Source organism: Meriones unguiculatus, chromosome 7 (genome assembly GCF_030254825.1).
Source record: "Meriones unguiculatus strain TT.TT164.6M chromosome 7, Bangor_MerUng_6.1, whole genome shotgun sequence".
Classification (NCBI taxonomy): domain Eukaryota; kingdom Metazoa; phylum Chordata; class Mammalia; order Rodentia; family Muridae; genus Meriones; species Meriones unguiculatus.
Genome location: NC_083355.1, coordinates 96,183,243 through 96,198,974, shown reverse-complemented (window position 1 = coordinate 96,198,974; position 15,732 = coordinate 96,183,243). Strand labels below are relative to the sequence as shown.

The following is a 15,732-nucleotide window of genomic DNA, read 5'->3' as shown; positions in this document are numbered from 1 at the left end:
AAAGGTGGAGATGATTCCTTGGGTGTCATTTTTGAGCAAACCCCTTTTCTAAGGAGTAGAATTTTAGTAGGTCCAATATGGCAACTGACCCTTCTTGAAGCAAGTCTACACTTTTTGTAAGTGAAACCAGTACACAGAGAGAATGAAATAGTTGATATGAAAGGAGCTAGTAGGGTTAACTCTTTATCAAGTTCAATAGTTACAAGCCAGCATCTGTGCAGCATCTGACCCTGAGGGAATGGTAGGCAATTTAAAAATTGGAACTGCAGTAAAAAAAATACACTAAAGAATTACTTCAGCAATTCGTGTGATAAAGGAAGCCACGTAATGGCATTTGGCAGTGGACCTAGAACAAATCTCTAAGTAAACAAATGAAGTCAAGACAGGAGAAGGCCATAAAGCAGACTGCATACAAATGAAAAGTAGAATTGAATTTTTTTTTATTGGCCACAGGTACAAATATTTGTCCTTCAGTTGCACTGCCTGATCTTGACAAGACACAGGTTATAGTATTATTAGTAATTTAGATGCATTGTAAATGCAACATTTCAATGTTTTGAAATATACATGTATATATGCATATGTATGTTAACAGATAAGAATTTCTTACTACTAGAAATCAAGGTTTAACAAACATTTTATCAGCAAATTTTAAAAGCATTTTATAAATGAATATACTACAATTTGATGAATATCTTCTAATAAATTGACACAGTGAAGCAATAGAAACCCTAACTAAAACACTCACTATGTTGTCTTTTCTTCTCTCCTTTTCTCTTCTTTTATCCGGGGCTAGTGAAAGCCGTGGCATGGCATGGCTCTTGTTTGGAGTTGACCATAGGTATGATGCCCCTGTTTACTTAACAACCCATCCTTTGTGTAGGACAGTAACATTCTGACCACGAAAAAACATGATTAGAATATGGGCATTGAGTCTATCCCACAAGTAACTTCTGGCTCCATTAACTGCCTCAGCATTAACCCGTTACTTCTGAGTTTCATTTATGACCAATGAGGCTGTGGATGTGATCCTGAGAGGATCAACAGCATCTTTTCCTGTGTATCAACCATGCCAAAAAAGAAAAAAGAAAAAGCACTGAATTGTCCTCTAAGTTATCTATTGGATGCCATCTAAGTTTACAGTAAAATTATTTGGAGTTTTATTTTAATCAGTAAAATGACTCGGATAATGGATTTATTTATCACAACATTACAAATTAGTTCAATGACCTTGAGCAAATCAAATTTTGTTTGTACAGTTCAATGTTGTTACTCAAGCCAAAATTGTTACAATAAACCCAAAATTTTCAAATTTAAAGCTTTAAAGTTATTGGTAGGCTTAATATGATTCTTAGTACCACTAACTGGAACCAAATTTATGAAGGGATAGATAGATAGATGATAGGTAGATAGATAGATAGATAGATAGATAGATAGATAGATAGATAGCACTTTCTGCACAATTGCTTGACCTTTTATTTTTGTTGTTTTGATCTTCAAAATAAAGTATCTTTTAAAAAAGGAGTGAAAATTTTAAATACTTAATTTATATGTTATTAAGTGAAGTCACAATTCCTCTAGTAGACTTTATACTTCTCTAATTTTACATGATCTTGGTTGTTTTAGTCAAATTTTCAACTGTTTGAAAAATACCAGGTAGAAACTCTTTAAAGGAGGAATGATTTATTTTGGCTCATGGCTTAGGGTGTTTCATGTCATGTTTGCTTGAGTCTCGTTTTTAGGCTAGCAGGGCAGAACATTATGGTGGGCAAAGCTACTCGACTCCAGGCAGCTTGGGGGCACAGACAGATTGCAAAGGACTAAGATACACCCTCCAAAGCCATGCCCCCATAACCTTCTTCCCCCCAAAAGGCTCTACTTTCTAATAGATCATTAATCTAGGGACACATCAACAAACTACACACTGATGAAGTTAGCAGGCCTCACAGTCAAGTTGCCTCACCATAGTACAGTTGGTAGGATACCAAGCCACAACATATGAACACTCAAGGGGTATTTCATACTCAAACCACAGCACTGCTCTACTCCAACAATTAGCCCTGAAGATGGAATTTACCTGCTGGGACTGTAGAAAAGCTAAAAATGAGCATGTATAAGCAAACGTGTACTGGAGCAATCACATGGAAAATTGCAAAGTTATTACTAAGTATAATGGGAGACAAATGACTTTATTTTTGGTATTCACTCTCAGGCTGCCAATGGTGTGTCTACCTTCATGAGGGTCTTACACTGTTTAATCTCCTCAATGTCAGAGTCTTATTAAAGTGTGGATTTCAAATTGGGTGATATTAAAAACTAACTTCCATACCTCCTTATTTATTGTCTGTTTTCACCTCTTTTCCTCTCTCCTGTTTGCCCTCTGGAACCTTACAATTTTAGGCACAAAAGCAAAGAGGTAATGATGCTCATAGAGATAGTGGTGCTACTGAACCTAACATCATTTCTGAGCTTCCGAACTTCAAAATGTTAACCTTACCTATTTCTGGCTCTAGGATGTCCTAGGAACTGACAGCATAGTTAACAGTGTTCACTCATGAGTTTTTCATATTTCCATTCTACAGATTTCAAATTTTAAGGATGGCAAGGAAACTAAGAATTACTTTATAAAACGATGGTTTTGAGCCTGTATTTTTCTAGTTTGCTCCAGCCTAATCTGCTGCCAGGTGGCAGAGGGTATTATTCACCTAGACACAGGGTGCCACTCTCAGCCACATACTGTATAATAACTTACCCTAGTACATTCAGGATGCTAAGATATAACACATGCTTTTGATGGCAATTCAGCAAGGACTTCCCATTCCCTGTCTGTGTTACCAAGAATGATCTTGGTTTTTTTTTTTTTTTCCTCTCACTGTTTTCATAAAACTTACAAAGCTATAAATCAAAGTGTTCAGGAGATGTGGTTCTCAGCAAATATTGCATCTCAGTCATTTCGACATCGGTCAGCTCAATAACCCACATTCAAAGTCCAAGGAAGAATTACCAGAAAATGACAAATTGTGGGGGCCTGATTTCAAGAATGCTCCTTGTGGAACTTGGCAGGGGAAGACAGTAACTGGTGTCCCAATGGAGGCAAGACTCTCCAAAGATGGCTATACAAAAATAAGGATAAGGCTTGAAGACACATGGATAATCCAGGGATCATGAGATAATGGCATGTGTAAAACAATAGTAGGAAATGCTCTTAAACATGATCATCTAGTATTGTCTTGTGAATTCTCATGCATGCAGTGGAAAACTCAACACACACACACACACACACACACACACACACACACACATATATATATATATATATATATTAGGATCCACTATAAAGGGCACAAGGACTTACACAATTTTAGAACCATAAAGATTATAAACTTTTGAGCATTTTTTTTTTTTATCGAATCGGAGAGTTTATGAGAAGCCACAGTTATAAAACTAGTTCTTCAAGAAATAGGCTCAAATATATCAGGCATCAAGGTACAGGCTGAAAAAAAAAAATGTCTTTCCCTGAGTGTCACACCCATATACAATTGTGTATACTGATTTCTCTCACAGTGAAGAGAGATTTCTATGCTGGAAACAATACAGATCCTCTTAACCTGTCACATTTCTCTAGATGCAGTTCGGCAAGCTGGTCGTTAGGAGAGACTTCCTGAACCACCGCTATGCTGGTCCATTCGTGTACTGTCTGTGGCTGCTTCTGTATTGTTAAAGCAACAGAGCCTGCTGGCTTTTAGCAGGCATGTGACACTCCCAAAGACGAGAGTATTCACTTTCTGGCTCCTCACAGGAAAAAGTTGAGGACTTCTGCTCGGGGTGACTGACCTGAAAAATCGGAACACTTGGCAAAATAGCACCAGAGCTGTCATTATGTTTTGGAAAGATAGAGTCTGTGCTTCAGTGTGTAGATACAAAAACAATTCTAGGGCAGAGAGTTCTCAAAAAATTTAAGCTGGACAGAGCTCCCGTATTTAGGAACTGACTTCAGGGTACACCAGGATTGATATAACTTGTAATTAGAACCCCCCCACAGCTGTGCATTCCCAATTTCTCTTGGAAGAAGATTCTAACCAAAGCCAATCTAGTTTTAAAGGGATGCTTTCTTTAGCACTCGAAAACTCCTTAAAAAATATTTTCTTACATGGAAAATGCATAGGCTTCACCAAGTTTTGTTTGTTTCCATCTTGTCTTTTTATAGCTGTAGAGATGTAATATAATGAAATAAGCAACATAGAAAAAGTAAAATGAACTGCCTGATTTTAGAGATGTCAAGAGTGCCTAGCAGTCAGAAAGGTCCTAAGGTAAAAACTACAGCCTCTTGGATACACAGTCAGCATTTCTCTTAGCTGTATCATTTCCAACAGTCTTCCAAGGGGCATAATTATTTGTGAAATAAAAAAATATATATATACGTAGTTGCTTACTAAATTTTTCACTAAGCCACTCTACATAGACTTCTGGAGTCAGTCAGATCTGGCTGCTGTCAGCTCAGACATTCTGCAAGAAGACCAAAAACATTGTAATAAGCTAAAAACTCCGGGTCATAGATTATCATGTAGGACATAAGAGGAGTGACCTTCACATAAATGTTAGTATTACTTACTCCCTGATGATTAAATGTTACTTCATAGATGTCAAGAGATGTGTGTGTATGTGTGTGTGTGTGCGCGCACATGCGTGTGTGTACATGGAGTCAACTTCAGGTGTCTTCCTTGAACACTTCTTGCATTAGTTTTCGAGATGGGCAATTCATACTGTCCCTGGAGTGCACTTATTTGGCCCAAATGACTAGGCAGAAAGCCCTAAAATTCTTGTTTCCATCACTTTAGCACTGGAATTATGGGAGCACGATGCTGCTTGTGTCACTTTAGGTATCTGGCAGGAATCCAAACTCAGGTCCTCATGCTTTGCCACAAGCACTTTACTGACTGAGCCACCTCTCCATCCCCCAGTGGCTTAGCTTAACCATTGTTATTTGAAAAAAAATCATAATTGCATGATGAAATAACTACTCTGTGGTACATCATGATAAACCCAATGGCCACTTATTTCCTGGTTATGGAATATGCTTAATACCTGACTTTCACTGTTGTCTGGGAGGCATATAGCTACATCACATACATGGTTAATGCATATAAAACAGAGCAGTGCAGTGCCCAGTGTATAGGATCTAGAAATAGATTACTATGGCTTTAATTTCTGGTTTTCTATTTACTGTGTAACCTTGGCCATTTGTTCATTTGCTTAGCCCTTACCTAGTCCAACTGGAGATGGTAATTGTCATGTATCTTTATGAGATTGCTGCTAGTACTACAGAATTTAAAATATAAACTTCTTAAGACTGTACTATGCTATTACAACAGTAAGTATAAATGAATAAGTCATTGAGCAAAGGATCAAAAGTACAAAAGTAGCACATTCGTAGCAGAGAGCCTGGATATCCCTTCAAGGGACTTTACTTGGCTGTCACTGAAAGTTGACAACAGGGCAACTAAATCTCATATCAAATTAAGGTAACAGTTTGTACTCAGAAACCCAATCAGAGAATCTAGCTTGTCAAATTAGAAGAACTAATAAGGCCCAATGCTTTCTTTTTAATTCCCAGATCTCTCACACTTTTTTTTTTCACCGTAAAATGGTCTTTCTACAAGCTGCAGTCTTTCTTTGCAGTACAATGATCCTCACACTGTTTTAAATGTTAATATACTAGTTTACTCTTTGAGAAAATGTGGATGCAAAGGGCATTGACATATTTCATGGCTCAGCTGTTTAATTAACATGCACTGACGGCTGTAACTAAATGAAAATTCATCACACTTTAAAAGTTCCGAAAACTTAACAACTGAGTAATGGAGTCACGTTGCAGTTTACGGTCCCGTGCTGAGAACAGTATCTCCTACCGACTTTCAAAGTAGAAGAAATAGAATTTTGAAAGCCTGAGAAATATTCTGTCTATGGTCATCATCAGGAAAGGAGGAATACTGGGCAATCCACATTCGCGCGTGCCCATGTTCAAATGTGAACCTGCAAGCGCACAGAGAGCAACCTTGGATGTCATTCTCCCTACAATAAGCACTGCTTAATGTTTTCCTTTATGTCTTGATGCAGGGTCTCTGATGGATCTAGACTGGCCTTCCAGTAATTCCTTGGGATCAGCTTTTCTCCACCTTGACAGCATCACCACCTTGACCAGATTTCTCTTTTCACATGAGCTCTGGTGATTAAAACTCATGTCCCTGTGCTCGGAAGACAAGCATTTTATTGGCTGAGCAATCTCTCCAGTCCTCACAACTCACTTTTGAGGGTCAAAATTAGTCAAAGCAGACATCTTCATGAAGATATGTGTGTGTGTTAGCATTTTGCTTCAAGATACAAGAAGTAGCTTTGTTACACCCCCTCCATTTCACCATTATTAACATCACAGTGCATTCTTTTGCATGTAGACTGATAAAGTGAGGACTTCCTTGGGGCATCAGGGAAGCTGTACTCATACTAGGCTACACAAATCATCACAGGCTAATTCTGATTTTTATTGCTTTTTTGTGGGTATTGTTATCTGTTTTCAAACATAATTTTGTTATTAGCTTTGCCACTTAAGCGCAGGTGTGTGTTCTTGGCAAAGAAAAACATCCAACCCTGACTTCCTCAAGTGTGATGTGACCACAATAATTCCCATTATCATAGTAACTTAAAGTGAGGCTTAAGTGAAACACTCAGCCATGCATTCACACAGTGGGCCAGTGATATTCTGAAGCTAGCTTATGAGCCTGATGGCTCCATTTTTAAGAATCTTGAAAGCTTGCTTTTAAATTATGACCGTTCTCCAAAATTAAAACGATAAATTTACAAATATGACATTAAAACAAAGACAATAGAAAAATTAAAACTCAGCACTCCTCAGCTATTTCATTAGTATACATTTTCTGGAAGTTACTGATCTCTGTATTATTTGTATGATTAAAAAAGTTGCATAGTATATTAATTAACAATGCTGCTCCATTCTGAATTTAATGATGGTTGCTTGAAATCTCCACTGTGTAAATATGCTACACAGTATAAACCTAGAAACACGATAGTCACTATATTCGAACCCTGAGGAAGGTATGTGCACATGTGTCTTGGTTATTTTTCCTTTTTTTTCTGTGTGTGGTTGTGCAAATGCCATGGTGTCTGAGTATCATATCAGATGACTTGGTTCTCTCCTTTACCATGAGGGTCTATGGATTGAACTGTGGCAATCAGTCTTGGTGGCAAGAATTTGTAGCTACTGAGTCATTTTGCTGCCTCCAATGTTAAAATATTTACAGCAAACCATTGTACTTGGCTTATAATAATGCTTATTATTCTCTCTTTCTTTCTCTGTCTCTCTCCCTCTCTTCGCTCCTCCTTTTCTTGTTTCCTTCCTCTATCATCCTCCTTCTCTGCCTCCCTTTCATTATGCTTTCATCTGCAGCTTCTGTTTAGCTTCTCAGCCTCTTTATCTTCGTTCTTCTTTTGCATTTTAACTTAGAAAAACAATCAGTTTTCCTAGCCTGTCTGCAGTATCTCAGGATAAACCAATGACTTTGTTCACTTTTTCTTCAGACCCAAACCAGTCTTCCCAACAGCTACTACCATTTTATATTGATGTCAGATTTTTTAATTTAATTTTATTTATATATTTATTTATTAAAATTTATTCATTTTGTATCCCTGCTGAATCCCCCTCCCTTGTCTCCTTCCAGTCCCAGCCACCATACCTCTTCTGATGTCAGATTCTTTCACTCAATCCTTAAGAAAAAGGAAATCATATTGTTCACATAATGTATTTTCATACTGTCCACATTAAATGCCTAAATCTTTCTAAGTAATACGCCAAGTTGCCTGGAAAGCCATAGAGTGTAGCTGCCTCTTACTGCATGGTGGACAGGGCACTTTTTTCAACATCTGTCTCACGGAATTTAGACTATCTACAGAAATGGAAATAGTGGACATGCCATGTTATTTGAAAGAATGAGTTAAAGAATTCAGGTCCAAGTAAAACTGTTGGCTCTTTAATGCTTCCATGAATTAAAAAAATAAAAAGAGATAAAAATATATATCGCTTGACATAGAAAGATCAAAAGGTAATCTTACCTCACAATATACATGGTGGAATCAGTAAGTCAAAAGAGCTTGGGTTCCCCCACCTGTAGATATCTTGGTGAACATATTTATGATTTATGATAACATCATATAAGCACAAGCTTGTTTTAGGATAGAATAGATTTCCACCAATGCCTCACCAAGTTAGGGGCAGGCTGTGTTCTGTGCAGCAGACATAAGAATGCTCTCCTAGCATTCTCCAAACCAGTCTTCTTTCATTCTGTGTCTGAAGAAAAGATTCTAACTAGAGCCTGATGACCTATGAAAAGAGTCTTTGGAAATTAGCACTTCCTTCAAGTACCTTAAAAAATAAGCCAATTTAATCATGTTAAGGAAATCAACAAGGGTTTCTCATTGTTGTTTGAACATTCATAGTAGTTTCCCACTGTAAGTTTCCCCTTGTTAGTTGAGAAAATGTATAGCTTATGACTTCCAGGTGCAAATCTTTGTTAACAGCCATACAACTCAAATGGATTTTTTTTTTTTTTTTGCTTCTTTGTGAAGTTCCTTGCGGGTAAGGTTAGCAGTAGAGACGACAAGGGAGTGAGAAATAAAGGCAGAGGACTTCAAACCACATATTACAAACAGAGAACAGAATCACAGAAAGACACCATGACAGTAGACTCAAAGACAAGATGGCCAGACAAAAGACACATGCTTGACTGCTATGCCAAGGAAAGGAGGTACCAGAACAAAATCATACAGAAATGCTGGCAGAGCAGCTCATAGGGCTTCAGGGGCCCAATAAAAATAAACACAAATGTGAGAACCCATGACATTATAACTGCAAAGGAAAGTTATCCCCACAACTCAGACAGGGAACTTGTTGGGTTAGCTGGGATGTGATACTTGGATGAAACACAAGATGGCGTCATAACAGCTCATGCGCTGGTGATGGAAGCCATGGTTAGTTGAGTACTACAAAACTGTCACGGCATGCCACACAATGGTCTTAGGCTTGTCCAGAAATAAAAGATAAAACACACATTATGTATCTGCAATAAAATTCTTTTTATGCCATCTGAAATTTATGGGGTAGGGTATGTTTTTGTTTATAATTTCTGCAGGTCTTTCTTTTTATTTTTCATCCCTGGCTCCTTTGTGTATCTTTTTAAATTAATTACAGCACCATTAAAAGGGAGAGTGAAGGGAAATGGTCTGTGCAGATATAGGGAGAAATTAAAAACGGGAGAAAGGAAGAAACTCAAAAGGGAAATATGAATAGAAGGAGAGAAGGGAAATAGAGTATTCCATTCTTTGGTACACAACTTTCTTGGGTTTTGCTTCTAGAAAAATACTGAAGGAATGTGCTGAAGGGAGGGGGTAGTAAACACAAGGATGGCAAGAAAAGATTTTGTTGCCTTTTGAGTTTTGTATCTGAATATTTCTCAGTATTTAAAAATAATGATCATAATTATTCATAAAAGTATAGCAATGAGTTAAAATAGCCATAAAGCTAAATATGAATTAAAACAAAATAAATTGAACCACCAAAAATTCATGCGGCACAAGATGAGGTGAAACGACAGAAAATGTTTTTGGAAATATACAAGATACATATCTATTAATATATATACACAGGGGTGTGCATATATGGATAGATATATCTGTATAGTGTTTTATTTCCACCCTTCCCAAGGATAACCGAATCATGGAATTACCATTATAACTAGGATGAAGAAAACAAAAACCTAAATAAAAGTTAACATGCTTGGTTTATCAAGTTAAAACAGTATCATGCATGTCTATGTTGGCTGATGCTCAGAGTGATGGTGTGAATTTCTGTGTAACCACACGACTGATGGCAGGGGCTTTTAATATCCACTTACATTAGTCTAACATCATTTAGACCATGTCTACATATACACAGCATAAGCAGACTTTGTTACAAACGCACTGCATTTATATATACACACAGTGCATGTGCTTAGGGTTTATGGGATGAAAATAATTCAGAACAGAAACTAAATGAAAAACAACCCACACAATTTTTCTTTAATACTCAACTCCTCTTTATTTGTGGAAACATCCAGAGGAGAATTTGCTTAGTGATTCCAGCAAGCTCTTTCCTTAGCTTCCACTTGCATTGGCAATTGAAATCAGGAAGTTCTTGATTTGGGCATGAAATTCTCTCTTTAACATGAACACCTATGCCTTGACCTTTATATACCCTGGTTCTAGATCATCTTGCAGAAATATAGTTCAAATGGTTAGCCCTGAGCCGTACTGACTTTTTTCCTCAGTCACAATGATAAGCTCCGAGTCTCTAAGCTAAGGTGTACATGTGAGCTCCTTGGGGTCGATTCAATCAGAGCTGAAAGGGGGGACACCATGCACTGTGCCGAGGACTCTCCCAGAAATGTGGATAATATCATCAGCATTTCTCCTCATTGCCCACATTGTTTCCCAGCTTTCATTCTTGGTTTCCGCGCTTGCCTTTCCTAACAGATGGTGAACTCTGAACTCCTGAGTGGTATCTGGTATCAGCTTTGCTTTCTCAGCACCCATTCTAGTGTTGACATAGTGAGGCTCACAAAAATATTATACAAATAAGTGATTTGTCAGTCTTTGAACAGACCAGCTTGCACTCACTGATTTCATGCTTCCCTTGGGCTCTTCAATGTCCTCCAAATTCTTGGGTATTGGAGTTAAATACACAAATTTTATTTATAACTTTTTATTTTATAATTTTTGTTATTAAATGCACTTATGTAATGGAATCCATAATAGCAGTCAATGCACAGACAGTATATTTTATGTTTTATTCAAGAGCCATTGGTTACCTACAATTCATTAATCTAGTTCTATACCTTTATTATTTAAATTGAATTCTTCAAATTTTAAAGCATTCCACCAAGGTGAAAGGGTTTAAAATGGCTTACAAATTAATTTGCGTTGGATTTGGGCTACATAAAAAAAATAATATCTTACTCACTGTATTAATGAAGAAGAAAATCAGAGCATTTAATAGGAATATCATTGTCCTCTGAACATAACTCCATTCATTTATAGATTGTCACGGATGGCAACTTAAAATAAATGTTAAAACTTTTGCATATATTGGACTTTTGTTATAATTCAAGTATGCATAAATGGCTAATATCCACAGCCAAAATGCTTAACTAAATCTAGAAAAATTCCATCTATTTACATTCTTCTTTCTATAGCTGTAACATTTATCTCAGATAATATCCGTTTTCCAATTACTCAAAGTTTTTTGAAGAACACTGATACTCATTATTGCCATGGTATTTTGTCTAGGCATTTACTATTCTACCTGAAAAATGGTCAGTTGAATAGTGAAATTTAATTATGATTTCATTAAACAACAATGTCTTTATAAAGGTATTTCTAAAATTAAACTAATAAATAATTAAAATTTGACTTCTTTGTAATAAAAATGTATGTTACTAACTCTTCAAACTTGCAAAAATTATGATATATATTTATAAACAAAAAGGTTATAACTAACACACTTGAAGCTCAGTGACTAGCACATTGGTGCTTTTATCGTCTATAGGGTCTGGACTCTAGTGTTTTCTTTTTCACTCTTTGTTTAGGAAATCATGGTCTTAACCTTTCAGTTCTGTGTGTTCCAGCAAATAAAGCCTCTATCAAATTGTAGAGCTTGGAATAACTTAGTGTCAGATTTTCGTTTATTAATATCTCTTGGAGTTATCTCATACTGGATGCGATTTAGACATGTGTTTCTAGCTATTGTCATTGGAGAATGAGAAGTCTATGGAGCTCATTGTCAGGTGATACGCAAGAAGGTTTGATATCTGGTAACTCTCTCAGTGTCAATCACATGTCCACGGTGAGCCTCTTCCACGGGCTCAGTAGGGACACCTGTTCTCTTCTTATACAAAATATACCTCTGACACATTTCTCCGTATACCCAAGCCACTCACCAGCAGCCCATTAAACAGGAAATAAAATTAGAAAGAAAAAATATGTATTCTTAAGCTGTGGGCTGGCTTTCCCCGGGGTCCGAGGATTGTTCAATGTTCCTGAATAAACTGCATTGAAAAAAAAAAAAATATGTATTCTTCAAACAAGGTGAGTTACATTATTCCAGGCACAGAGTTTCAATAATAGTTTCTACCAAGCAGATCGTGTCAGCTCTTGTTGAAGTTGTTTTTTTCCTATTAAAAAAATATTATCGTTGGATTTATATCCTCTGAATTTGAATCAAATAAAACATATTTGTGATCACTAAAGAGCAAGTAAACTTACTTTGGGACCATTCACTGTCGGACTATTCAAATTCAACATCAAAACGTACTAATGACTGTTCTTAGTCTGGGGATCTGTGGGCCTCATGGTTCTGATATGTGAACTGTCCTATATCTTATGGAAGGAGATATGTGGACAATTTTTGAGAGAGCATAATTAGGGGAAAGATGACAAAATAATTCAAAATGGTTATGGTTTTATTTTCAATGAGTTATAATGAAGAGATTTGATATTATTGATATGTATACAGTAATTTCTACTATTAATGGAGAAAACCAGAGTGAGGATAGGTAGGTAATCCTAACAAAAGCCTAGGTATCATAAACCAGCCATCAGAAAACACTGTTGGTTGGTTCTATTTCATACATACATTGGGTTCTTAGTATTTAACACATCCCAAAAGCACACAGGTGTCTTAAAGCAAATTTATGGCATTATATTAGATTGGAGAACTGGTTTATGTAGCAAGGCTTACTACTCTATTTTATGGCAACTCACTTATGTAAAGCATTTGAACAGAGTGGACTAGAGGAGAGCGATGCATCATGTCGTGACTAAGTGTTCAGAAACGTGTAGTAAGTAAATGAAATAAATAGATTCCTTTCTTAAAACAAAAACTTGTGTCATATTATATTCCCAAATCATCCAAAGAAATCTGATGAACAAGGTCCCATTAACCTTCCATTCACAAAGCTAAGTTCCCTAAGGAACAATCATTCTCTAGGGTGGTGAGGTCAAATTACAGGTATGTAGCTTTAAGATACTAAGGTCAGAAGACCATAGAACTTCCTGAATCCAGAGCCACTTGCAAGAAACCAAGCAGTCAGCATTTACCAAAATCTGAACTGTTCCAAATCATTTTGGGGAAAGAAAATGAAGTTTTAAATCTATGATATATTATTTTTCTTATGAAGCATAATTTTCTCTACAATTACAAAGAGAAAACATACAATGGCTTGCCTTTAAAAAAAGTTTTAAAAAAATATAAAGTCACCCAAAAGATCAAAGTGGAAATTTTATCTATTTTTTAGCCTTTTTTGAAACGAGAGGAGGCTTTTACTTTCAGTAAACATACACAGAAATTCGATGATATCTGTTCTCTATTATATACATATAAATGTTTAACTTATAGTAAATCTAAAAACAGACAACTTGGGAAATTTGAGAGGAGAAAATCAGGGGTGGCAGTTACTGCTGTACATTATATCATATATAGCTCACTATAAAGGGATACCAGCAAATATCAAAATGTATCTGGGTCCAAATGGGGAACACACTGAGATTTCCAATGCTGAAGTCAGTTCAACTTCAGCAGTCGATACATTTTGAAGCATCACAGCTGTTGACATGGCATGGTTTGGTACTAACTTTGCATTTCTTATACTATATCATTTCATAAGTTCTCTAGACATATAATGAACAAAATTAGTATAAACGTAATACCATGTTAACTGCTGTTGAAATCCCATGGAAAATAATTTTGGTTATTTACTTATTTATGCCAGTGATGATTAGAACAAGTCTTGAGACTCATGTGATACCCACCATTTTTTTTTTTTTTTTTTGCCTCTGTACTAGGTTATGACTTAAAAACAAAATTCTCTCTCAAATGGAGTCTTTGCCCCTGTCAGTCTCATAGCTGCCACTGGCAATTGAATATTGACAGCAGTGGTTCCAGTTGGGGTACATATTCTGTGTTTTTCTTTAGATATGAGAAACTTAGATTTCCCAATGCTTCATTTCTCTTTCCATGGGATTTGATGCTTTTGTTGGTAAGTCAACATTTATATATGTATGCAGATACATATATAGATATAGAAAATACACATACATTAACACACTATAATATATATAAAGCACATGTATAATCACGTATATGTATGTATTATAGTTTTTGCAAATAAAAAAAGCAAGCAAAACAAGACTGACCTGACCTACCTGTACTTGGTTCACATTCGACAAAGTCTTCATCATCACTTGAACATTCAGCAGATGAAACAAGGTCATCTGATGTTGGCTATTGATGTTAATGGAACAGGGAGGAGCAGAGGGAAGAGAGAAAACAAAGGAAGATAAGGACACTCATATACAAATACATTAAATCTTTTTGATTGTACGCTCCCGCCGTTCCTGACTTCTCTCTTCTCTGGTCAGGACTGCCTGTGTGGGTCTCCTGTAAAGCTGAAGCCATCAAACTAGCTGCAGAGACCAAAGCCTTTTCCACTTCAGAAAATAACACTTTACTGTCCACTCCGATTTCTGGATGAGGAATCAGAAGAATAGGAGTTACAAAGAACTGGCATTGGAAGGACCCAGCCAACGCTACAGACCCTGTGATTTGAGAGCGATTCAGTGCATACGGCACATGGTCTCATGTGTGCTGTTGGGGGCCTGTGAATCTATAGGCAGTATAATTAATGGACACTGAGGAATGCTATTCATTCAGTACAGCACAATAGCTTCTCTTGCTTGCAGCAATTCCTTCTCATAATTGCCACAATTAGCTGAATTAGTAATGAGGACCAGCAGAGTGATACCACACAGGACAGGGGTAAGACTCCTATTGAAGAGAGCAGAACGAATTCTCACCATAATACTAGTTAAACTTAAATCCATTTCATTTTTAATCCTGCAGAAACTTCCCAACGCTATGTAATTTATTACAGGCAAAACACAGAACCATGGGCATTGGCAATTAAATAGACCCTTGCCCCATAGTAAGTGAGAATGAGTAATATGCATAACAGAAATTACAAATGCAACAGATACTAGTGAAAGAACGATGAAGGAATAAACGACTTACACACACTGAACCCTAAATATATTTTGGTCATTATATATAGAAATACCCAGTGCCTTGTAGATTTTTAATATGTACTCATTTCTTTTTTATTGTCCGTAACATTAAGCAAGTTGCTTGTTTTATTATCCCCAGCTTATTGATGTCTGGATCCATATTCAAGAAGAAAAGGTAAGCTTTTGAACAAGTATTATAAGTCGGTTGCTAGGATTGATATATATGCATTCTTTTTTAATTTTTATTTTATTTTTATTAATTACAGTTTGTTTACTTTGTATCCCAGCTGTAGCCCCCTCCCCCATCCCCTCCTAATCCCACCCACCCTCCCTCCCTCTTCTTCTCCTATGCCCTTCCCTCAGTCAAATGATAGGGAAGGTCCTCCTCCCCTTCCATCTGATCCTAGTCTATCAGGACTGGCTTCACTGTCTTCTTCTGTGGCCTGGTTAGGCTGCTCCCCCATCAGGTGGAGGTGAACAAAGAGCCAGCCCATGAATTTATGTCAGAGACAGTCCCTGTTCCTATTACTAGGGAACCCTCTTGGACACTGAGCTGCCATGGGCTAC

The 15,732-nt window shown here is 36.8% G+C and overlaps 1 protein-coding gene across 50 annotated transcripts in view; it reads right to left on the bottom strand.

Annotated features, from left to right (window-relative positions):
* The window catches only part of Nrxn3 (neurexin 3), a 1,566,538-nt gene that overhangs the window by 32,544 nt on the left and 1,518,262 nt on the right, over window positions 1-15,732 (bottom strand). For 27 of the 50 annotated variants that reach the window (XR_009593039.1, XM_060387963.1, XM_060387976.1 and 24 more), the window contains one exon: window positions 14,299-14,386. Coding sequence is in view for 48 of the 50 variants with exons in the window: in XM_060387963.1 (XP_060243946.1) it covers window positions 14,299-14,386 (88 nt within the window). In the remaining 2 variants the exon portion in view is untranslated. The remainder of the gene's footprint in view (window positions 1-14,298; window positions 14,387-15,732) is intronic. The other 23 variants (XR_009593040.1, XM_060387965.1, XM_060387978.1 and 20 more) reach the window with 1 other exon arrangement.